At 52.0% G+C, this 21591-nt stretch overlaps 2 protein-coding genes across 4 annotated transcripts; both read right to left on the bottom strand.

The window, feature by feature from the left end:
• Positions 1-2567: 2567 nt before the first annotated feature.
• Positions 2568-8198, bottom strand: IRF9 (interferon regulatory factor 9). Its single transcript, XM_084906910.1, has 9 exons — positions 7571-8198; positions 6198-6378; positions 5739-5922; positions 5361-5491; positions 5186-5276; positions 5019-5090; positions 4005-4346; positions 3115-3230; positions 2568-2983 (listed from the first exon to the last, which is right to left on the bottom strand). The coding sequence occupies exons 2-9, from the start codon at positions 6375-6377 to the stop codon at positions 2855-2857; spliced, it is 1245 nt and encodes a 414-aa protein (XP_084763036.1). The 5' UTR covers position 6378; positions 7571-8198; the 3' UTR covers positions 2568-2854.
• Positions 8199-8228: 30 nt separating this feature from the next.
• RNF31 (ring finger protein 31) lies at positions 8229-21332 on the bottom strand. Of its 3 annotated transcripts, none has more exons than XM_084906864.1 (21): positions 20999-21332; positions 20765-20911; positions 20435-20590; positions 20141-20209; positions 19975-20050; positions 19576-19747; positions 18707-19094; positions 18243-18533; positions 17732-17980; positions 17432-17617; positions 17116-17322; positions 12691-12864; positions 12510-12608; positions 12332-12421; positions 10527-10641; positions 10293-10411; positions 9907-10020; positions 9735-9792; positions 8937-9033; positions 8483-8651; positions 8229-8364 (listed from the first exon to the last, which is right to left on the bottom strand). In XM_084906864.1, the coding sequence occupies exons 1-21, from the start codon at positions 21188-21190 to the stop codon at positions 8311-8313; spliced, it is 3222 nt and encodes a 1073-aa protein (XP_084762990.1). In that variant the 5' UTR covers positions 21191-21332; the 3' UTR covers positions 8229-8310. The 3 variants fall into 3 exon arrangements, with proteins under 3 accessions (XP_084762990.1, XP_084762991.1, XP_084762992.1); XM_084906865.1 differs by having other exon boundaries at positions 18243-18530; XM_084906866.1 differs by having other exon boundaries at positions 18243-18392.
• Positions 21333-21591: the final 259 nt, after the last annotated feature.

The raw sequence follows: 21591 nt of genomic DNA, 5'->3' as shown, positions 1-21591 counted from the left end.
CACCCCCTTGCTGTGCACCTGCTGCTCCAGCAGGGCTGAGGATACTGGGTGCCACCATATTGTGGCTGTGGGTGCCACCATCTTTGAGGGCAGGGCAGTCAATTAGCATACCCCTTACTGGCTGTGAGTGCCTCTATCTGTTCCGGTGTGAGGCTCAATTAGCATATTCCCTCTTTATTAGATAGTATTTTTTATTGACCTAAGGAGAGGAAGGGAGAAGGAGAGAGAGAGAAACATCAATGATGAGAGAACATCATTGATTGGCTGCCTCCTATATGACCCCACTGGGGACTGAGCCCACAGCCCAGGCATGTGCTCCGACCAAAAATCGAACCATGACTTCCTCCTGGTTCATAGGTTGATGCTCAACCTCTGAGCCATGCTGGTTGGGCACAACAAGTGCCTATAGTGTGCCAGATGCTCCTTTAGGCTCTGGGAATATAGCAATGAACGGAACAAGTTCCTGTTCTCAAAGAATAAGGAAGGAGAGAAGCTAGGCAAGCTGACATATAGAAATACGTGAAGAGGTCAGTACTATGAAGAAGAATGGACAGCATATGAGAATACAGAGTGCTATTTAGGTGGGTGCTCAGGGAAGAGAGGAGGCAAGTCCTACCTGAAGGAAGAGTATCTTAGACAAAAGAGCCAGCAAGTGTAAAGATCCAGCGGCAGAAGTGTGTTCGGTGTGTTTGCTCAGTCACCTGGAGCAAAGTGACTGAGGCGGAGCATGGCGAGGGGTGAGGTTAGAGAGGAGAGCGGCCACATCACAAGGACTGTGGAGGCCATGGTTTTTAACCTGGGTTGAGAGCCGAGGGAGGGTGTGGAACAGAGGAGTAACATAACCAGACTTTTGTGTGGAGAACAGGCTGAGGGTGGACAAGAGTAAAAGCAGGAAAGAAGATGTGGAAGGAACCCGGAAGAAGTTATGAGATAATGGTGACTTGTTCCCAAGCGTTGGTGGTGAAAGCAAAGAGCAGCAGCTGGGCAGCGTTTGAAGGAATCGTGTCAGAGCTTGCTGATGGATGGGATGTGGGGTACAAGGTAAAATGGAAATCAGGGAGGTAGCAGGTACAAAGGTCCAGGAGGGAATTCAGCAAGTTGAGGGCACAACAGGGCGTGTGCACCCGTGCACTCAGTACCTGATTTCTTCAGTGCCTGGAGGAGGATGGGAAAGACGGAAGAGAAGGAAGGCCTGAGGAGGTAGAAAAACTCAAAAGCAGCCCTCAAGTTTGTCAAGTGAGCCAGCAAGATCCTCAAGGTTGTAGATATTTAGATTTGATCACCTAGGCCAGTGGTGGGCAAACTGCAGCTCTCGAGCCATATGCAGCTCACAAGCCGCAGTTTGCCACTCTGTTGACTAATGAGTTTTTCCGACCACTGCATAAGGGATTCCTCTTACCCAGAAGTTTTGACTTCAGGTTAAAGACATTAGTACATTATTAAAATGTTTTTTAAATGTTTTTCCCTAAGGCAGTGGTTCGCAAAGTCATTAGTCAGCAGAGCCACAGTTTCCGAACACTGACACAGGTGATACATGAGCCACTGAAGGCTTATGAGTGACATGACAGGAAGGAATCTGGTCTGCTGGCCCCTTCTCCTCTAATCTAGTGTCATGTGCTGGAAGCCATGGCCATTAGTAAGCGGTGATTGAGGTCTGAACTGTTCTGCTGGAATTGATTATACACAGGGAAGAAGGATGACAAGTGACCTTGTGAAGAAAAAAATGTCCACTTTGATGGCAAATAAACATGGGGTAGCAGGGTTTCCCAAACTTTTGACATATGTGTACCCCTTCGATAATTTTTGTAATGCTGAGTACCCCTCGTACTCATGAGAACGTAGAATTAGGCGCAGCTAAGCACGGTGCAGTGCATATCCCCACCAAACTCTTCCTGTACCCCTGGGGGTACGCGTACCGCACTTTGGGAAACACTGGCTGGTAAGGGAAAGGATTGTCAGGGGCCCCTTAAATCTGTGAACAGAGTGTCGGTGACACAGCAGTCTTGGCCAGACTGCCTTTTGTGGACCCAGGTGGAGTGAGGAAACCAGTTGGGGAGTACCTTCCATCGTGGGGGTGACAGTGCATGCTGGGAGAAGAGGCACCAGGGCCTGGTCTGCCTACGCACAGAAGGTTCAGCAACTCCTCCCTCTGATTTCCCCTCCCAGCAGGCCCCAAGGCCTTTAGGCCACAGTGTCAGGCCAACTTCAAGTTCTCCTGTTCATTCAGAACTCCAGTGTAGAGTCCAACTCGAGGCCTGTTGTAAGGCCCAAACCAGAGGGCTCTAGCGAAGAACTATGGAGCTAGGATCTTCCCGTGCAGAGTTGGTGGCTACAGTGGCTGTAAGCTCGGTGTCCCTTTTGGGGGCTGACCCTAATCCTGGGTAAAAGGTACGAAAGCCAAGCCGCACACCCGCAGCTCAGACTGCTTCCCTGACCCCCTGTGGGTGGAGGAGAGGAGAGGGGCCCGGGGATGTTGCAGGAAGAAAGCCGAGTGCCCTCCTCTCAGGTTACAGCTTCTTATCTCTGTGACCCCTGCGACCTTATCCTCCAAACAAGTCAGATCCGGATTCCTTTTTCAATAAAATTTTATTTTAAACCCTAGTGAAGACTTACAAAGAAAATATAAAGTGCTTGGCTTTAGGGTTGGGGAAGAGGAAATGGTCCCCCTGAGTTCATACCATTTGGACTTTCCCAGTTCAGTTCCACAGAGATAAAAGTGGGTATATCTCAAAAATTAAAACAAACAAACAAAACGGCTAAAAGCCAGCCAGGCACCATGAGTAGCTGAAGGATGACAACCACTAGGAATGATCACCGAGGGAGGCAGGTCCACAGTGTGCAGAATGAATCTCTGTCAGAGAAAATAGGAAGAACAGAGCAGGGAGGAAGAAGGTAGGGCTTCCAGGCTCTGCACCAGGGTCAGAGCGGCTGTCTGGTCCTCCGGACGCTCTGCCAGTAAATGCCGAGCAAAGGCCTGCTCCATCTGTGCCGGAAGAGGTGGGAAGAGGGCATCACGAACACAGCAGGGAGGCCACTCCCCCTGCCCATGCCGGGGCCCTTCTCCTGGACCTCCTCCCTGCACAGGCAGCTATTGTCACCCTGCCCGGGACTCACCTGAACTGAGATAGGGCTGTGTGGGGTGTGGCTGGGGTCAGGGTCGTCCTCCAAGAAATTCAGTGTCACCTGGAACTCGGGTAGGGGGCCCAGGCCCCGGAAATACCTCTGCAAGTCTGAAAGAGAGAAGGTCAAGAGCTGGAAGAATAAAAAGAGAAAGGAGAAGGCCATAGACAGGGAGGGAGGGAATGGGGAGGAACCCATAATGGAGAGAAAGAGGCTGTGGGGCCACTTGGAGATGAAGGCCAGAACAGGAGCTACAGGAGAAATGCCAGGAACTAAATGGTACTCACCCATGTGCAGATAGGAAAAAGTACTCCTTCCTCCAGGAGGAAGTACTTAGCGGTAGCTGACTCTACACAATCTGACATGTTCGCTGCTGAGAGAGCTCTCAGCAGCAGCCCTGGCTGCTCATACCATCTTGCCTAGGCCAAGGCACCCATGGCCCAGGAAACACTCATGCTTGTGTCCCTGTACTCCTGGCCCCACTTCCAAGGCCAGATTTAGAGTTGAACGGAGGCAAGAAATGCACGGGAAAGGGACAATTTGAGGGGATGCCTGGCGTGTGGTAGGGCCTGGGTATGTGATACGTGTCAGCTCTCCTGAACGTGTGGGCGTGTGTGCCAGTGTGTGTGCAGGAGAGGGCCTCACGGTGCACCTTCCCCGGATGTGACGGCGCCCTCTGAGCTGTGATGCTCTTGTGCTGGGCTCCGCCTGAGCCTCATCTCTGAGCATGGACGACGGAAGGAAGGCTGCCAGGCAGCTGCTCTGGCTGAGCACGGGGCTTTACAGGATGTGCACCCAGCAAGTGCAGGGGCCACCCATGGACTGTGACGGCTGATCTGCTGGAGGAAGTGCAAGGGGGAGGGCTCATGGGGGGAGGACCTCACCTCTGCAGAAGTGGGCGGTTTTGAAGAGCTCCACACACTCGTTGCTGGGCAGCAGACATGGGCCTGGCCCCGGTGGGAAGTGGGGCGCGCTGCAGGAGATGCGGATGGGGCAAAGGCGCTGAACAAAGAGGCCTCTGTTGTTGCTAGCTACCATGACACCTCTCTCGAGCTTGCTCAGCAGGCGTTGGGTGGGTCCTTGCGGGCCGGGCTTGGGAAACACCACTTGCTGCATGCTGCACTGGGAGCTGGAGAGCTTACCGACGAGGCGGCAGTCCAGGCTCTGCACCTGGGCCTCGCCCACCACGTGCCCGTTGTAGATGAAGGTGAGCTTCAGAGAGAAGTCTGTGGACAGAAAGCGACCTGCTGCACCACTGCCTCTCCCCACGGGTGCATTCGCCCGGCCAGCATGGGCTCCGGGGACACAAAGAGGGGCTCCTGCAGATCCCATGTCCTCGTTTTGCTGCTGAAAAGCATGAGGCCCGGACAGGAAACCAGGCAAGGGCTGGGGAGGACAAGGCAGGCTGTGGAGTGGGGACAGCAGCTACACCTTCTGAGCTTAGAGAAGGCACCGTCACCTCATCCGCATGCCCCTCAGCCTCACCAGCAAGGGGCTTCCTGTCAGACCTTCCTATCATTTGGGAGAGTAGCCAATGATCAGATTCCCACTGGGGCCTCAAGGCTTAATGCTCAGGGTCTCACAGTTTACAAGGAAGTCCCAGAGATTTGGTCTTTCTATAGAAATCAATGTCTCAAAGTGGATTTCCAGGGATAGGGGGTATTTCTGAGAAGGGGACAGTAGATGACTGAACCAGCTACATGACTGTCAGAGCCCAGTGCAAGATGAAAATGCAAAAATTTGTTTTGGAGTCTGTAGCTGGCCAGGTACACTGCCTAGAAACCGGCGCCTCTGTCTGAGTAAGGTGAGGCCAAGCCTGACATTAGGTAATGCACGTACAGCCACAGGAAGGTGGCCTGTGGCGACCGTGAGCAGGGATGGATAGACGTGCTAAGTACCTGAGTCTGGAGGGGGCAGAAGCTCCAGAGACCCCGGATCTCCTTGGAAAGGGGCCTCATTTGTGTCTGCACCTGGAAGGGAGAAGAGGCGCTCATTTCAGAGTGGGACTGGAGTCCAAGGGCCAGAGGGTGTGGCGTGGGGGATGAGGAGAGGCACGAGGTGGTACCTTCCTGAGGCTCAGGACTGTTGCTGTTGCTGCTGCTGCTGCAGCACCCAGAGTCTGAATGGCCCGCTGCCCCATTGGCCTCCACCTTCTCCTGCAAACATGGATCTATGGTTGGCCCCTTTCCCCCAGGGGCTGGCCTGCCCTCAGGCCCCCCGGGTCCCTCCCCAGCTCTTACGCGTTTGAGGGGCTCCTGAAGCAAGGCAGGACTGAGTATACCGTTCTTTGTGGCACCCTCCTCCTCCTCCCTCTCAGGGGACACCGAGCTGTAGTGTCTCTTTGGGGGTAATTTCTGTACTGCTGCCGAAGCTGTGAAATGTTGTTGAGGGGGAGAGAGAGGTCAGAGCCTTAAGTGCGGACAGAGGGTAGGGGAGAGCTAGGAGCAGTGAAAGGATGGGCAAGACTGAGCAGGGAAACCAGGTTACCAGACTGGCAGCTCTCTGAGGGTAGGGACAAGGTAGAAATCGAACTGAGGGGCTGGAGGGAGTCCCACCACCCTCCCAGGAGCTCATCTCCATCCTTCCGCCCTACTCTGCTTCCTCTAGGGGACACTCACCAGGGAGGGCTCCTGCTGGCAGCAGCCGATACACCTTGTAGGGCTCAGCCCCATCTCTATGGCTGTTCTCAGGCACCTCCTCAAACTCAGGGCTCTTGTTGAGAGCACAGCGTAGACGAGTCTTCCAGATGGCGGGGCCTTCTGTGTCTCCCTCCTTGTACTTTCCCTTAAATATTGCCCAGGCCTAGGAAACAGAGTACAAAGAGGCAGCAGGTTACAGACCGCAGCTAACACACCAGCTGGGCCAGCTTCGTGGACGTGCAACCTGAGCAGCTGCACAGGAAGGCCTGCGCTGGTGTAGGCTCAGTTGTTGCCACTTGGAATTCCTTAGTAGATTTTGCATTTTCATCTTGCACTGGGCTCTGACAGTCATGTACTCTCTCCTCCATCTGACACGTAGGCAGGCACAGCCCTTGGGCATCAGTGTCCACTCCATCCCTCACTTGGAGGCCCATTCACCTTGAAGAAGGCGGCATCCTGGTCCTCGCGGAAGTCCTGCTTGCCAGCATGCTTCCAGGGAATCCGGAACATCGTCTTAGCTTCATCTTCCCAGCACACCCCTGGGAACTGCCCACTCTCCACTTGCTCCACCACCCAGTTCCGGAGCTTCCGGGTGCAGCGTGCCCGGCCCGACGCCATCCTGGGAACAAGAGCAGCAGGCAGCATCAGTAACCAACCCACCATTTGGGAGGAAACACCGGCTGAAGTCGTGGCCATCTGGGTTGTGTTCTGGCAAGGGCCCCCAAAGAGCCCATCCATCTTTTTCTCTAGCTCAAAACACTCTGAGGTCAAATAGCTTTGTTTCTGCCATTACTGGCAATTACCAAAAATTATGCCTTTTTTTTTTTAACACCCCAAGCTGTGAGGTCTGGAAGGAAACCTTAGGTACTGGTCTTAATTTTAAGACTTTTCAGGAATCTGCCCTGGCTGGGTAGCTCAGATGGTTAGAGCATAGTCACTATACACTAAAGTTGCAGGTTCGATCCTGTCAGGACACATACAACAATCAACCAATGAATGCACAAATAAGTTAAACAACAAACTGATGTTTCTCTCCTTTCCTCTTTCTCTAAAATCAATATTTTTTTAAAAAGCACTTTACGTGCCAAAACTGGTTTGGCTCTAGTGGATAGAGCATCAGCCTGTGGACTGAAAGGTCCCGGGTTTGATTCTGGTCAAGAGCATGTACCTTGGCTGCGGGCACATCCCCAGTAGGGGGTGTGCAAGAGGCAGCTGATCGATGATTCTTCCTCATCGATGTTTCTAACTCTCTATCCCTCTCTCTTCCTCTCTGTAAAAAATTAATAAAATATATTATTTTTTTAAAAAAGCACTTTTCAGGAATCTACTGCTTGGAGAATTTCCTTGGTGTTCTGTTCCTGGTGAGAGGCTCAGTCTAGATCCCTAAACCTTTGCAGAGGCAGTATCTGCTTCAGATACCACACCAGCTCTTTACCAGCATCCTCACCTGTACTATGACCCCACCACACCCCACTGCTCCCCAGGTGGGGCAGAGAGAGGGGGCCCGGGGCGGAGCCAGAGGACAAGTAGGCGGGGCCAGAAGGCAAACAAACAGAGCCAAGTGCCCGGGAACAAAGCCTCCTTTCCTGAACCCAGCAGCAGGTCCTCTGGGCCTTTGCCTGTAGAGCTTGGGACACAGACCCTGATCAGGTCAGTCTCTCACTCAGAACAACCTCCTGCTTCCTGGCTTACAGGCCTTCAGTCTATCCCAGTCTAGCAGAGGGGGACCCCAGGAAGCCTCTCCCTCCTCTAATGTGGCTGGGCCTCCCAGCTATATACCCAGGCTACCACCAATTCTTGGTTGATCTTACCTGAGCGGCTGTGCAGGCTGTCCCAGGGCTCAGCTGACCTCAGCTCAGCTCCAGGGTAGGAAGCTTCCTGTTAACTCCGCCCTGTTTCTACAGTCCCCTCCCTAAGTTTCAGTTTTACTTCTGGGAGGTCCATTTCCCTGAAATCACGTGGCCTGAGTTGCAGAGCAATGAGTGGCCACCAGGGGGAGCAGCACCTAAAAATCTCAGATTCAGGAAGAGCCATCAGAGTGCAGGCTCCTTCTTCCTCCCTCAGCTACTCCTAGCTTGTGTCCATTTCTATGACACTGCTGCTTCCCCGGGGAGGTCGCGGTGTGCTGGTCTGTTCTCGGGGCGTCTGTCCCCAGGGCATCTGGATAGCTTTGTACCACCTAAGCATCTATGTTCTCTGACGGTGCCTGCTTAGTACCTATTAGGTGATCTCAAGTATCAGCTGAATTGGATGAAAGGAAGAGAAGCAGGGATGGAGGAAATCGCTCAGGCCAAGTGGTTGCACAGGGAAGACCTCCCTTTGTCAGCCATGGTATCAATTCCTTTCTGGTCCTGGGTCCAGGGAAGATCAAGCGGTGGGCTGTAGGGGCCCTTTCAGCAAAGCTCTGTTCACCCCCCTTTTTCCCAGGTGCCCCCCGATAGTGGGGTCAGGAAGAAGGACCACCAAGAAGCCTGGGCAAGGAGATGCCTCTTTATTGGTGCTGGAGCCGTTCCTGAGGGCGTGGGACCCTCATCAGGACCCTCGCCCTCAGCTACTTCCTCCTGCGGGGTATACTCTGTCCCAAGGGTATCTCTTCCATCAGCTTCTGCAGAGAGAGATAGAAGATGATGACGATGACAATAATCCTGGAGGCTGGAGCTGGCACAGACTGGACTGGGGACTCGCAGACACGGTCAGAGGCGAGGCTGTGGGGGAAGCTTCACCTGTAACAAGCGGGCGTGGTAGGCGGGCGCGTCCTCCCCAGCCAGCGGCTGCGGGCGCACGTGCAGGTAGCGCTCAACGGCCGTCTCCAGCTCCTCCACCTCATACAGGGTGGCTGGGTCCAGTGAGTGGGCATTGATGAGGCTTACAAGATACTCTTTGTAGTGTGCCCTGAGGGGATTAGAGGGTGGAGTATTTGTTCTTGTTCGGCTAATATTAACTGAGTGTGCCCAGCACCCTGCGGGACACTGGCATACTTGGATGGATAAGATTGACAACCTTCACCTGTGTATGCACGCAACCTGAGCACATTGCTTGCTGCTACCTATCCAGGCCCTTGTCCAGAGAACCCCTCCCTCCTACTCCTTGCAGGACCTATTGCTCTCAGAGACCCACTTCACTGCCTGGGCATACCCTCACTGCGCCCCAACGTCATGCTCCCAGCCTGGCACTTACTGGCAGAGGCCCGCATAGCCAGCTGGCGTCTCCTTGCCGCAAGCTTCGTCCCGGAGCCCATTAGGAACCTCCTTCTGCTCCATCACTCGGCAGCCACCTACGGGTAAGGGCAGAAAGAAGACCCTTTGTTGGGGAAAGGCCACTGACAACCAAGACTTAGGAGAAGGGGATGGATGCAAGGGAGGCAGCCTCCAAGGAGGGGCTGGGGGACAGGAGCCTCTGCTCAAACAGCGGTGGTGGTGGGGGTACGGTACTTAGAGATGCCATCATGGCAGACCAGCTCTGATCTAGAAGCAGGGACCTTATTGCCCTGCTTTTATCCAAGCTGCCTTTTAGCCTATAATCACACACTCCCTGAGACAGTTCTTTTGTGAATTAGCTCTTGCATAGTTAACTTATTCTGTGAAGGCCTTCCTCTGTGTAGATGGTAAGAAGTAGGGTATATCAGAACCACATGTGACATCTTTTTGATGCCCTCATGGAACCTAAGACAGTGCAACTAGCAGGTCTCAGTAAATGCCCATTGAACTAATGAATCATTAACCTTCAGGAATGGGAGAAGAAAGTTAGTATCGAGGTGCTTTAATGTGGCTTCATGTAAAATAGCCGAGATGGAAATTGAGTATTACCCCCATTTTACAGAGAAGAATCAAGGCTCGGGGCGGTTAACTCGCCAATGAGCACAAAGTCAGCACAGGATGAGTCTTCAGCTCAGAAGCTGACGCTCCCCCTTTACTCACTGCCCTGTGTGCGCCCAGCCACCCTCTCCCCTTCTGCAGGGCTTCTCCCGACACTCACCTCCAGGGACTGCCCGGGCCCCCGCTGGGGGCTCTGTGTTGAACATGACCTTATTGTCCTGAGAAGGAACAGATGGAGGGTGTTAGGTTATCCCAATGCCAGCCCACTGGATCCTAGGCCCTACCCCTCTCCTAGGCAACATGCAAACCCTGCCCGGTTGGCCACCCCTCACCTGGAGCAGCTTCTGGAGCCGGAGAGCACTCCAGTCCCGCAGGTAGAAGAGGCAGTCTCGGGGATGGTGTCCGTGCAGGGACTTTTTCACTCTGCAGTTAGGGTCTGGACATTTCTGGTGGAAACCCAGATAGGAGAGGGGAAGTTGGAGACTGTTTGGGGTCCTGGCCTCTCAGGAACCCCTGCATGAAGGATATAGGGGTGGGGATTGGTGGAGACACTGGAGGGTCTGGAGCAAGCAGAAGGAAAAGGGAACAGAGAGAGGTAATTTACACCACCAGCCTCCTCTTCTCTTCCCCTGGGCTGCTCCTCAGTGGCCTCTACCCATCATACCCATTGGCAGCCCCCGACCCTCTTATCCCTCCCATCCCCATTCTCTAGGCTCACATTCTTGGCGTAAAAGGTATTGTAGCATCCGCTGCAGAACTGATGGCGGCACTGGGTGCAGTGGAAGTGCATGCAGCCTCCTCGGGCCAGTGCATACGAGAACTTGCACTTGGGGCAGTCTGCAAGGGACAGCAGGTCAGGGCTAGGGCTGCCACTGCTCCTCAAGGCTTTCAGGAAGAGAGCCACCGGCAACGATAGATTACGGGGCAAACAGGGCTAGTGTGGCAGCCTTACCAATGCCATTTTCCTGAAGGTACATCGCCAGGCCCTGGGCCTGGTATTCTGGGTCGTTGTTGCGTTTCCAGCTCTGGAAATCCTCACAGCTCCGGCCCCGGTGCTGCTCCTCCCACTGCGAGAAGGAAACCAAGAGTCACCTGGGAGCTCCGAGGCCCTTCTTGCTGGCCCTTCTACTCATACCCAGTGTCTGGGCTTATTTTATGGCCCAGCCATTCACCATTTGCTCTAATCCCAAACTGAGGGGCCAGCCTTGGTGCTTGCATGTCCTCATACCACCACAGATCCACCAGCAAGTCTTGTTTCCAACACCCAAGCCGAGCTCAGATTGTAACTATGTCCATTCACAACCCTGACCTTCCTCTTCATCCCTGCTGTGACCATCTTCCTCTGGCCAGGTCCCGTCTTGCCTCAATGACTTGCCTCGGTTACTTGTTTCTCTGCCTCCATTCAAGACTTCCCTATGGTTCATCTTCAACTTTGCAGTCAAAATGCCTTTGAAAGTCTAAGTCAGGCAGCCCTAGCTGGTTTGGCTCAGTGGATAGATCTTTAGCTTGTGAACTGAAGGGTGCCTGGTTCAATTCAGGTTAAGGGCACATACCTGAGTTGTGGGCTTGATCCCCAGTGAGGGGCATGTAGGGGGCAGCCTATCAATGATTTCCCCACCCCCCTCATCATTGATGTTTCTCTCTCTCTCTCTCTCTACCTTCCTCTCTGAAATCAATAAAAATACATCAAAAAAAGAAAAATCAATATAATATTCAAAGACCGTCTCTAAACTCTTCGGTGGGGGGGGAGGGGGGGGAAGAGACAGTGTAAGTCAGGCAGCTTTAACAGAATTAGGAGTGTCCTAGTTTTGAGGTTTGGCAGAAGGATCTCAAGGTTTTTTGTTTTGTTTTAAATTATTTATTAATTTATTTTAGAGAGAGAGGAAGGAAGAGAGAAATACTGATTTGTTGTTCTACTTATTTATGTGGTCACTGGCTGACTCTTGCATGTGCCCTGACCAGGGATCGAACCTACAACCTTGGCGTATCAGGATGACACTCCAACCAAGCAAGCAAGCAACCAACCAAGCTATGCAGTCAAAGCTCAGGGGCTTATTTTATTTTGTCTCATAATATAGATGCAATTTTTTGGTATCAAATATTAGTTGATGAACTAATGGTAAATGAACTCATATCACCCTGGCTTGGCCTCAGGATGAAAAGCAAATACCTTCCTCATTGGCCCCAGGCCTCTCCCCTCGGGCAGCTCGCTCCTCTCCGACTGCCTGCCTCTCCCCCCTGCTCTGGAGGCTCCAACCACACACTTCCTTCTGACTTTGGCCTTCCCATGGTTGGGAAATCTTTGCATGGTTAAACTTCCGCTTCATTTTCAGGCCTGAGCTTAAATTACAACATTTTAGAGTAGACTTGACCTCTCTATTCTAAGTAGGCCCATTCCATTTTTCCTAATCTCAGATTCCTGTTTGTTTTCTTCATAGAACTTATGCCCTTGTATAATTATGCTCTTCCTCCCACCATTTTCTTTCCTTCCCTTCCTCACTGCCACCCTTCCTCCTTTACCTTACCTCTCACCCCTCCTCCCTCCTTCATCTTTTCTCCCCTTTCATTCTTCCCCCTCCTCAGGCTGCTTCTTCTGTCTCTCTCATCCTTCCTTCTTCTCTCACCCTTCCTCCCTCCTGGTCTGTGAGCACTCTGAGCTCAGAGCTCGCGTCTGTTCTGTTCTCCAGGATCCCCCGAGTCTAACAGAGTACCTCCAGCAGGTCAGCAAGTATTTCTGGAAGGATGGATGTGCCTCACCTGGCGCTTACAGCGTACACAGAAGGTCTGGCGACACTGGGGACAGGTTGCCTCCAGCTGCTCACGCTCGTATATGAAGCCAAAGGAGCACTGTGGATGCAAGAGCATAAAGCTATCTGAGGCCTGACTTGGCACCACCCCTGACCCTCCAGCCAGCTCTGCTGGGCAGGCCACTTGCCTGGGCACACCACAGGAACTTGGGGTCCCGCATGAGCACAGCCTCAGTCAGCTTCTTATGGAACAGGGCATAGGCATCCGGCTCCAGGCTCTCTCGAAGCTGGGGACAGAGTGAGAAGTGGTGGGAGGGCAGGGCTCCTATTCAGAGCCCAGGGCACCCTGCGTCCCAGAATCTGCAGTACCTGGATGTCAAGAGTAGAGAAGTAGCTGAGCAACTGTGTGTCATCGGAAAGGTCAGGGCGGCCACAGGCGGGGCACACCATGTCAGTGATGTGCTTCTCCTTCAGGGCGATGGTGAAGTGCTGGCGGAAGCAGTCAGGACAGATGGTGCATTCACAAGAAGTCAGAGCCTGCATCTAGGGTGAGCAGGGAGAGAAAGGGGTCAGAAGCCACAGCTGCCAGCCTGGGGAAGGGGAAGCAGCCAGGTGTTCACTGGGAAACCACTAGTTAACAATTGGGCAGGGGTAGCAACCTCATATGCCAACAAGTGCCAGGCAGGCAACCTAAATGCCCGAAGACTGTCAGGTGAAGGAAGCAGACAATGGTAAACCCAAGGTAAACTAACCAATGTCTTCTAAAGGCAATCACATTAATTAAAAGCTAACACATATGCCCAACCATGTGACTCAAGTTGGTTGAGCATCGTCCCATGCACAAAGAGGTTGCCGGTTCAATTCCAGGTCAGGGCATATGCCCGGGTTTGGAGTCTAATTCCCAGCGTGAGCATGCAGGAGGCAGTTGATCGATGTTTCTCTCTCATCAATGTTTCTCTCCTCTCTCCCTCTCCCTTCCTTTTTCTCTAAGTCAATAAAAACATAAGCCCTAGCCCTAGCTGGTTTGTCTCAGTGGACTGAAAGGCCCCAGGTTTGATTCCAGTAAGGGCAGGTACCTCAGCTGCAGGCTTGGTCCCCAGCCCTGGGTCAGGGTGCTGCAGGAGGCAACCAATAGATGTCTCTCTTTCTCACATTGATGTTTCTCTCTCTGTCTCCCCCCACCCCTCCCTTCCATTCTCCCTAAAAATTCAATGGAAAAAATATCATTGGGTGATAATTAACAAAAACATTTTTAAAAAAGCTAACACACAAATAATCTTGAAATGACAAAATGACTGAGATGGAGAACAGAGTAGCGATTGCCAGGTGACGAGAAAAGGAAGAAGTTGTATATATACAACTACCAAAGGGCAGCATGAGGGAGTTTCTTTGTGGTGATGCAACAGCCTATACCTTGAATTGTGGTGGTGGTTACATGAATCTCTACATAGAACCACACACACACACACACATTAATGGAAAAAACAAACTAGGTCTGCAGTCTAGCTAACAATGTATACAGGTCTATTTCTTGGACTTCATCCTGTACTATAATCATAACAGAAGTCATCATGGGAGGTTAAGGTGAGTAAAGAGCACACAGAATGAATCTACAATTATTTTATATATACACAATTATTTTAAAAGAGTAAAAACAGCTGAAACCGGTTTGGCTCAGTGAATAGAGAGGTCCCAGGTTCGATTCCGGCCAAGGGCAGGTACCTTGGTTGCTGGCACATCCCCAGTAGGGGGCGTGCAGGAGGCAGCTGGTCTATGTTCCCCTCATGGATGTTTCTAGCTCTCTATCTCTCTGCCTTCCTCTCTGTAAAAATTCATAAAATATATTTAAAAATAAATAAAATAGAGTAAAAACAAAAAATATACCGAGTGAGCTTAACTAAATTGGGCTGTATTTAACTAAAAAACTACCAGTTTTCACCTAAAATAAGTGGGGGCTCAGGAGACGAGAAGGGGCCTTTTTCTACAAAATGGATTTTTTTTTTTTAATATATATTTTATTGATTTCTTTCAGAGAGGAAGGGAGAGAGATAGAGAGCTAGAAACGTCGATGAGAGAGAAACATTGATCAGCTGCCTCTTGCACACCCCCTACCGGGGATGTGCCCGCAACCAAGGTACATGCCCTTGACCGGAATGAACCCGGGACCTTTCAGTCCGCAAGCTGACGCTCTATCCACTGAGCCAAACCGGTTTCGGCAAAATGGATTTTTTAAAAAAGTTATTCCGGTTTGCCGAGACCGGTTTGGCTCAATGGATAGAGCGTGGGCTTGGGGACTGAAGGGTCCCAGGTTCAATTCTGGTCAAGGGTATGTACCTTGGTTGCGGGCATATCCCCAGTAGGGGGTGTGTAAGAGGCAGCTGATCGATGACTCTCTCTCATCGATGTTTCTAACTCTCTATCTCTCTCCCTTCCTCTCTGTACAAAATCAATAAAATTTATTTAAAAAATAAATAAATAAAATAAAGTTATTCCGGTTAATTTATTTTATTACTCATGGTCTGGTGCATGGATTTATGTACATTGAAAGGAAATTAATTAGAAGAAATATTTTAATGTCACTATTCGCCCTTTCTCTATAATAGAAGTGTCAAACAAATTCACAATCAACAATGACAGATCAAAAACACACGCGTGCGATTGGCACCAGTGAGAGCTTTGTATGTATTACGCATGTGCAAGTCAACTTAGAGCTGCTTTCTGATTTAGTTAAACTCTTTCCAGCCCAGTGAGGCACCCCAACTTCTCTTTCAGGTAATTGTCAGCAGCACAGCAGTAAATATCAACACAAGCAGATTATTAGTGTAGATCACGCAGGGAGAACAAAGGGTAAAATATTTAACTGCAGCAGTGTTTGATTTTATTCTGTGTAGTGAGACAACCTAAAGTCATTTTCAAGGTCCACCATTTCTTACTTTTCAGTCGGGTCAAGTTTCTAAACTTTGTAATCTCCATTTTCCGGTTAATGAAAATAAAATAGGATACCACCAAGTCTCCTATCTACCTATTCCAGGACTTCTGTGAGGATCAAATGAGATGAGGCATGGGAAAACTCTTCACAGACATTTGGTTACTGTGTGAAATGTTTCCACCTGGCTTAAAGCAAGTCGTGTTCCTGGGCTGAAGAAACTGCAAGGAGGCTGGTCTTCACTAGGGAGAGGAAGCCGGCCCTAGGGAGAAGCCGGGCATTGCTACATAACATCATTTCCCAATGGACACTTAGCATGTTAGCTTTTATTTTATTTTATTTTTAAAAAAATATATTTTATTGATTTTTCACAGAGAGGAAGAGAGAAGGATAGAGAGCCAGAAACATCGATGAGAAAGATACATAGACCAGCTGCCTCCTGCACACCTCCTACCAGGGATGTGCCCACAACCAATGTACATGCCCTTGACTGGAATCGAACCTGGGACCCTTGAGTCCGCAGACCGACGCTCTATCCACTGAGCCAAACCGGTTTCGGCAGCATGTTAGCTTTTATATATATAATTGTTTTTTAAATCCTTACCCAAGGATATTTTTTTTATTATTTTAAAATATATATATTTTATTGATTTTTTTACAGAAAGGGAGAGGGATAGAGAGTTAGAAACATTGATGAGAGAGAAACATCAATTAGCTGCCTCCTGCACATCCCCTACTGGGGATGTGCCAGCAACCAAGGTACATGCCCTTGATCGGAATGGAACCTGGGACCTTTCAGTCCACAGGCCAAGGCCCTATCCACTAAGCCAAACTGGTTTTGGCCCAAGGATATTTTTTACATTGATTTCTAGAGAGAGTGGAAGGGAGAAAAGACAGAGGGACAGAGGGAGAGGGAGAGAGAAGGAAAGAAAGAGAGAGAGAGAAACGTCATCGTGAGGGACACATTGATTGGTTGTCTCCCACAAATGCCTCTAGTAGGGAACTTATAACTGAGGTACAAGGTACAAGGTACAAGGTCTGTGCCTTTGACTGGTATGTGCCCTTGACCTGACTGGGAATCAAACCTGTGACCCCTAGGTTTGTAGGCCGATGCTCTAACCACTGAGAAAAACAGGTCAGGGCCAAAATGGATATTTGATGATGATATCAAAGGATTACTGTTAACTTTTGGGCATGACATGGTATTTGTGACTATGTTTTCAAAGCATTTTATATTTTAGAGATACATACTGAAATATTAGCAGATAAACCATATGATGCCTGAGATTTGCTTCAAAATAATCCTCTGTGTGTGGAGGTGAAATAAACATTGGCCATACACTTATAATTGCTGAAGCCTAGTGATGAATATATGGTGGAGAGTGGAAAGAAAATCTGTGATACAGCCGAAACCAGTTTGGCTCAGTGGATAGAGCTTCAGCCTGTGAACTGAAAGGTCCCGGGTTCGATTCCGGTCAAGGGCATATACCTTGGTTGCAGGCACATCCTCAGTAGGGGGTGTGCAAGAGGCAACTGATCGATGATTCTCTCACATCGATGTTTATAACTCTCTATCCCTCTCTTCCTCTCTGTAAAAAAATCAATGAAATATATTAAAAAAAAGAAAAAAGAAAATCTGTGATACAATTTTCTCTACCATTGTATGTTTGAAATTTTCCATAACAGAACATTAAAAATAAATGGGGGTTAAAAAAACCAGCATATTTTTGCCCTCCCCTTCCCAGAAGCCTCCAGGGGCACATGGGGAACTTTAGAGCAAAAGATGATCCGAGACAGGCTGGAGCAGAGTGTGGGGTCTAAAGGGAATAGGAGTCATTCTGAGGCCAGGTTCAGTGTGACAGGCTTACCCGGTTGCGGGGCAGGGTCCAACCACACACTGCACATTCCTGGGCAAGCAAGCGGCGCAGAAAGGCCCGATCCTGGCTCTGCCTCACAGCTTCTACCACATCCCCTAATTCGTAGTTCCTGGGTGTCTCCTGCAGCAGCGACAGCGCCAGCTCTGCCCGGCCCCAGCTGGGGAGTGTGTAGACTGCCAAAAGTCGTCTGACCAGGCTCTGCAATATCATTCAGGTGGAGAGGGAAGAAGTGGCTGTCAGACCCAAGGCTCCTATCCTTCAGCCTTCCCTCTCCCCCTCCATGTGTCTCTTCACCTCCTCCCAGCACCTGCTTATCTGCACTGTCCCATGAAGGGGTGGGCTCCGGGCCACTGTCCCAGAGGCGCTGATGGAAGGGCTCTAAGCGCTGACGCTGTAGCTCAGTCAGGGCCCGTGTCACGTCGCCCCCGTGTTGGAACAATGCTTGAAGAGACCCCTCCTCGGGCCCAAAGCCCAGGGATCGGAGCTCCTGCACCTGAGAGGTGGAGTGGAGAGGAGGCATAAAGAGGGGAAAAGCAAGCAAAGGAGATAATAGGAGAGGCTCTGACCTACACCTTCAACCCTACCCCACTTCCAGCACAGCTGGTACCTTCCTGCGCCGGACTCTCACACACTCTTCCACAGCTTCGTCGAGGTTGCCATGACGATCCAGCCAGGCTTTCTGGGCCTCCTGGGAGGAAAAGGCACCTAGCCCAGGGTCCTGCTGTCCAGCCAGTTCAGCCACCATCTCCAGCACGTAGGGCAGCTCTGAACGCAGCCACTGCAAGGGCACCTCGGTGCCGGAGTACTGCAGGGCTGAGAAGATCTGCTCCGGACCGGCGCCCGCGGCTTCTCCTTCCTGAGGCACAGCCCGCCCGACAGAAGACCATCAGAAAGGTGTCCTCCACCCCCCTCAGACAGCACCAAAGTGCAGACAGGGGTTGAGCTCAGACTGTGATCATGTGAGCGGAGCTAAGCATGACACCTGCCATATGGGAAGTGTTCAATAACAAGTAGCTGTGGCTAACCACCACCAGATTTATAAGAATTCGTATTATCTGACTGCAGCCTCTGCTTCCCCCACCAGCTCAGCCCCACCTCATCCCAGGCCAAATCCTCACCCGGATCTTGGTCACCAGCTGACGACCTTCCTCCCGCATCTTGTCTTGGCGCTGCTTCTCAGAGTCCCCACAGGAACTGGGCAGAGGGGCGCTGAGGCGTCGCAGAGGCCCTGGAGTGGGGAGCTGCTCTTCCAAAGAGCTGGCGATGGGCTGGGAGGCAGGCTTTGCTGGGATGGGGCTGCTGGTCCGGTGACACATGGCACACACCCAGCCAGGGCCCGAATTGCAGAAGGTGCAGTGAGTACAGTACCAGATGGAAGTCTGGGCAGAGGAAAGCAAAGCGTCTCTCTGCTGGAAAGGCAGAAAGAATTATCCCATTGAACGTTGGCTGAGGCTCAAGATGGAAATGTCGGGAGCGGGTTGGAAGACAAGGGGAAACTGATGGAAAAATGGGGATGAAGAGGTAGAGAATGGCTTATGGTAACAGGTGCAAATGAAGAGTTTGAAAGCCAGGAACAGGTTACCTGAAGGGGCTGCAGGCAAATGCCGCCATCCTGAGACTCCACCACCAAGCTGGGAGGCTGAGCCAGCCGAGGTCGCTCACACATGGCACACAGCACAGCCGCCGCCTCATTCTCAAAGGTGCAGCTCTGGCAGGCCCAGTGACCCCGTGCAAGTTCAGGTTCTAGGCCTCCAGCTCCTTGGGAACCTTCGCTCTCCAGCCCCAACCCCTTACAGCCTCTGGGCCGATCACAGGCCTCACAGAGCACTGCCCAAGGTTTGTTTAGCATGGAACAGGTGGCACAGGGCCAGGACAGACGGGCATTTGCAGAATCAGGGCACGAAAGAGAGCTGTCTCCGAGGGCCAGCAAGGAGGTTAGCTGGGGCAGTGGTGGAGCTGAGACAGGTAAGCTGCAATGGAAAAAAGCAGACAAGGCCTGCTGAGGAGGGAGGGTCCCCTGGTGCTTGGGTCCCCCACCCTGGGAATCCCTTATTCCCTGCATGATGATACATGGCTCTCGCCTTTGCACGTTTTGTTCGATATGGAACACTCCCGTACCCATAGCCTATTGAACATTTAAATGACAGCTTAAAATTTACATCTTGCTGATGGAGATCCCTAACATAGGGCATGACCCATTCTAGGTGCTTAAAATACAGTCAGCTGATTGAGCTGATCTTCAGACTGGGTTGTATCCTCCTATTACCTATTTGCACACCATGATAATCTATCTTGTTGTGACTGCTACTTACTTATTAATATGTATGTCTGTGATCTCCTGGAGGGCAATTACTAGCTACTTGCCCTTATAAAACAGTCTTTAGCACAGAATATGGTACTTAGGAAATTCTCAAATAATTGTAAGTCCTCTCAGAAGAGAAGGTCTCTCACCGAGGGGTCAAGTGGGCAGCGTGAGGGGCCCATGTCTGGCGGACGTGATGGGCACGGGATGGGTGCCCATGGAACAGGCGGTCACAAGCTGGGCACAAGGCCTGTTTACAGGCTGAGCAGTGCAGTGTGCCTGGGGCAGAACCACAGAGGAAGCAAGGACCGGGTGTGGAGCCTGGAAAACAGGAGAGAAAGAATAGGACATCTTTCTGAAAAAAAGGCCAGGTTACATCTGAATGTGCTTTGGAGGGGGACCAGTCACAGACTGCTTTTCAACACATCTGGAAGCCATTTTAATCTCTTTTTTTTTTTTAAAAGAAAGATAACCAAGAAGGTAGGCAGAGAAGGGCTCCAAATTTCCATCTACTAACCCTGCCCCTCCTAAGACAGGACCAGTCATACCTGGGGCAGAGGGTGTGATGAGGGGGCCAGGAACAATCTCTCTTAGTAGGGGGGCAAACTCTGAGAGCTGTAGCATCTGAGGAGAAAGGGCAGGGTGTGGGCAAGGGTTTGGAGAGTCCCCAACCCCTGTCCACTTTGTTCACCAGGCCCCAGAACCCATTCCTGCCTTCCTTGCATCATCTTCAGCCTTGTCGTTCAGCAGCTCCTCCAGCGCGTGCTGTCTTGGATGAGTTTTCTGTAAACAAGAAAAGAGGAGTTCCCACCTAGAGCCCTAGAACAAGGCCCTCCCTCTAAGACCCGGTCCCCCAACATTCACACGAAGAACAGTCAGGGGAGCTCCCACATTGCTGAGGGGACTATGCCCAGGGCTTAGGAGCATGGGAATCCCTAGGCTGGCTTTGGAGTCAGGCAGATCTTCCCAGCCTTGGTGCTTAAACCCTCAAGACCTGAGACACCTCACCTCTAACAGCATATTGAGCTCCGTCCGAAGTAACAGGACTTCCAGTGTGACTGTAGCTACCTGGTGCTCATCTGGATCTTCTTGCCCCTGAGGGAAGCTTAACCCATCCGGCTGCTCCTCGGTGTAGCCATACAATCGCAGGACATCCCGGCCCCCCTGCCACACAGTCACAATCACTCAACACCCAGCAGGCCCTCTTCCCCTATAGGGCTGACCCCCTTCCCATTCTGCTCAGGCCCTTTCTAGCCACACTCCTATCCCCCATCCCCTCCCCCATCCCCCAGCCCAAGCCAAATTCCTTTCTCCCATAAGGGACTCCCGGGGCTTCACCTGCACAGCGTCCACCGTAGTCCGAAAGACCGGGTTATTAAACTTGACCCCGCGCCAGTACCGTGGCCTCTGAGGGCTGAGGAGGTTGCGGCCGTATTTCTCTAGGATGTTCAGGGCCGTGGAAAGGATGCCGAGGTAGTTTTGGGGCTGAGAGCAGTCAAAGAGCAGAGAGCTGTGAGCGTCTAGCCCGGGCTCAGATTCTCCGCCCCCCTCCCCCGCGGGGCCCGGCCTCACCTGCCCGCGGGCATTGCAGCGGACCAGGCGCGCGGCGTCCAGCTGCTGGTAGCGGGCGGAGGGCGGCAGAGGGGTGGCCAGCAGCGGCCAGAGCTGCTCCACGGAAAACGTCTGCCCGGAGTCCTTCCTCAAGGCGCCGGCCAGCTCCTCGCGGGCGGCCAGGAAGGCCCGCTCCTCCTCCTCGCCCGGCATCCCGAGGCGGCGGCCGGCCCCAGCCCCAGCCCCGCGGCCCGCCCGGACCCGCACCGGCTGCGCGTGGCCCGAGCGCCGCCCCTCCGGCTCGGGTCACTCACGGCCACGGTCACTCCGGGGACCCCGGCCCCCTGCCAGGGTGAGTCGGAAACAGGAAGCACTTAGAACAGAGGGCGGGACTGCCACCCAGTTTCAGAGGAAGAGGAGGGGGTTCAGGCTAGGAAGGGGCGGGGGGGGTCATGAAATGAGGGGGCGTGACCAAAAGGGGCGGGGACTTACTCTCAACCAATGAGGAGGGTAAATGGTCCCTGGCTCCGCCCCTAGGGCGTCTCCACTTTTAACCCAGTGCCAGTTAACTAGTCCCCGCCTCCCTCCGGGCCGGCCCGCCCCTTCACGGAGGG

The sequence above is a fragment of the Pipistrellus hanaki genome (genome assembly GCF_964339955.1).
Source record: "Pipistrellus hanaki genome assembly, chromosome: 1".
Taxonomy (NCBI): Eukaryota; Metazoa; Chordata; class Mammalia; order Chiroptera; family Vespertilionidae; genus Pipistrellus; species Pipistrellus hanaki.
Note: the sequence above shows the minus strand (reverse complement) of the source record. Positions and strands in the feature narration are given on the sequence as shown.

What these genes read in the sequence shown, in the direction of transcription:
- RNF31 (XM_084906864.1), bottom strand. Translation starts at nt 21,190, where the DNA reads ATGCCGGGCGAGGAGGAGGAGCGGGCCTTCCTGGCCGCCCGCGAGGAG. An exon ending in CTACGGTGGACGCTGTGCAG is followed by an intron (nt 20,591 to 20,764) that starts GTGAAGCCCCGG and finishes ACTGTGTGGCAG; the next exon opens with GGGGGCCGGGATGTCCTGCG. An exon ending in CTGAAGATGATGCAAGGAAG is followed by an intron (nt 20,051 to 20,140) that starts GCAGGAATGGGT and finishes CTTTCTCCTCAG; the next exon opens with ATGCTACAGCTCTCAGAGTT.
- IRF9 (XM_084906910.1), bottom strand. Translation starts at nt 6,377, where the DNA reads ATGGCGTCGGGCCGGGCACGCTGCACCCGGAAGCTCCGGAACTGGGTG. An exon ending in CAGTCCTGAGCCTCAGGAAG is followed by an intron (nt 5,091 to 5,185) that starts GTACCACCTCGT and finishes TCTCCCTTCCAG; the next exon opens with GTGCAGACACAAATGAGGCC. An exon ending in AACCGCCCACTTCTGCAGAG is followed by an intron (nt 3,231 to 4,004) that starts GTGAGGTCCTCC and finishes TCTCTCTTTCAG; the next exon opens with ACTTGCAGAGGTATTTCCGG.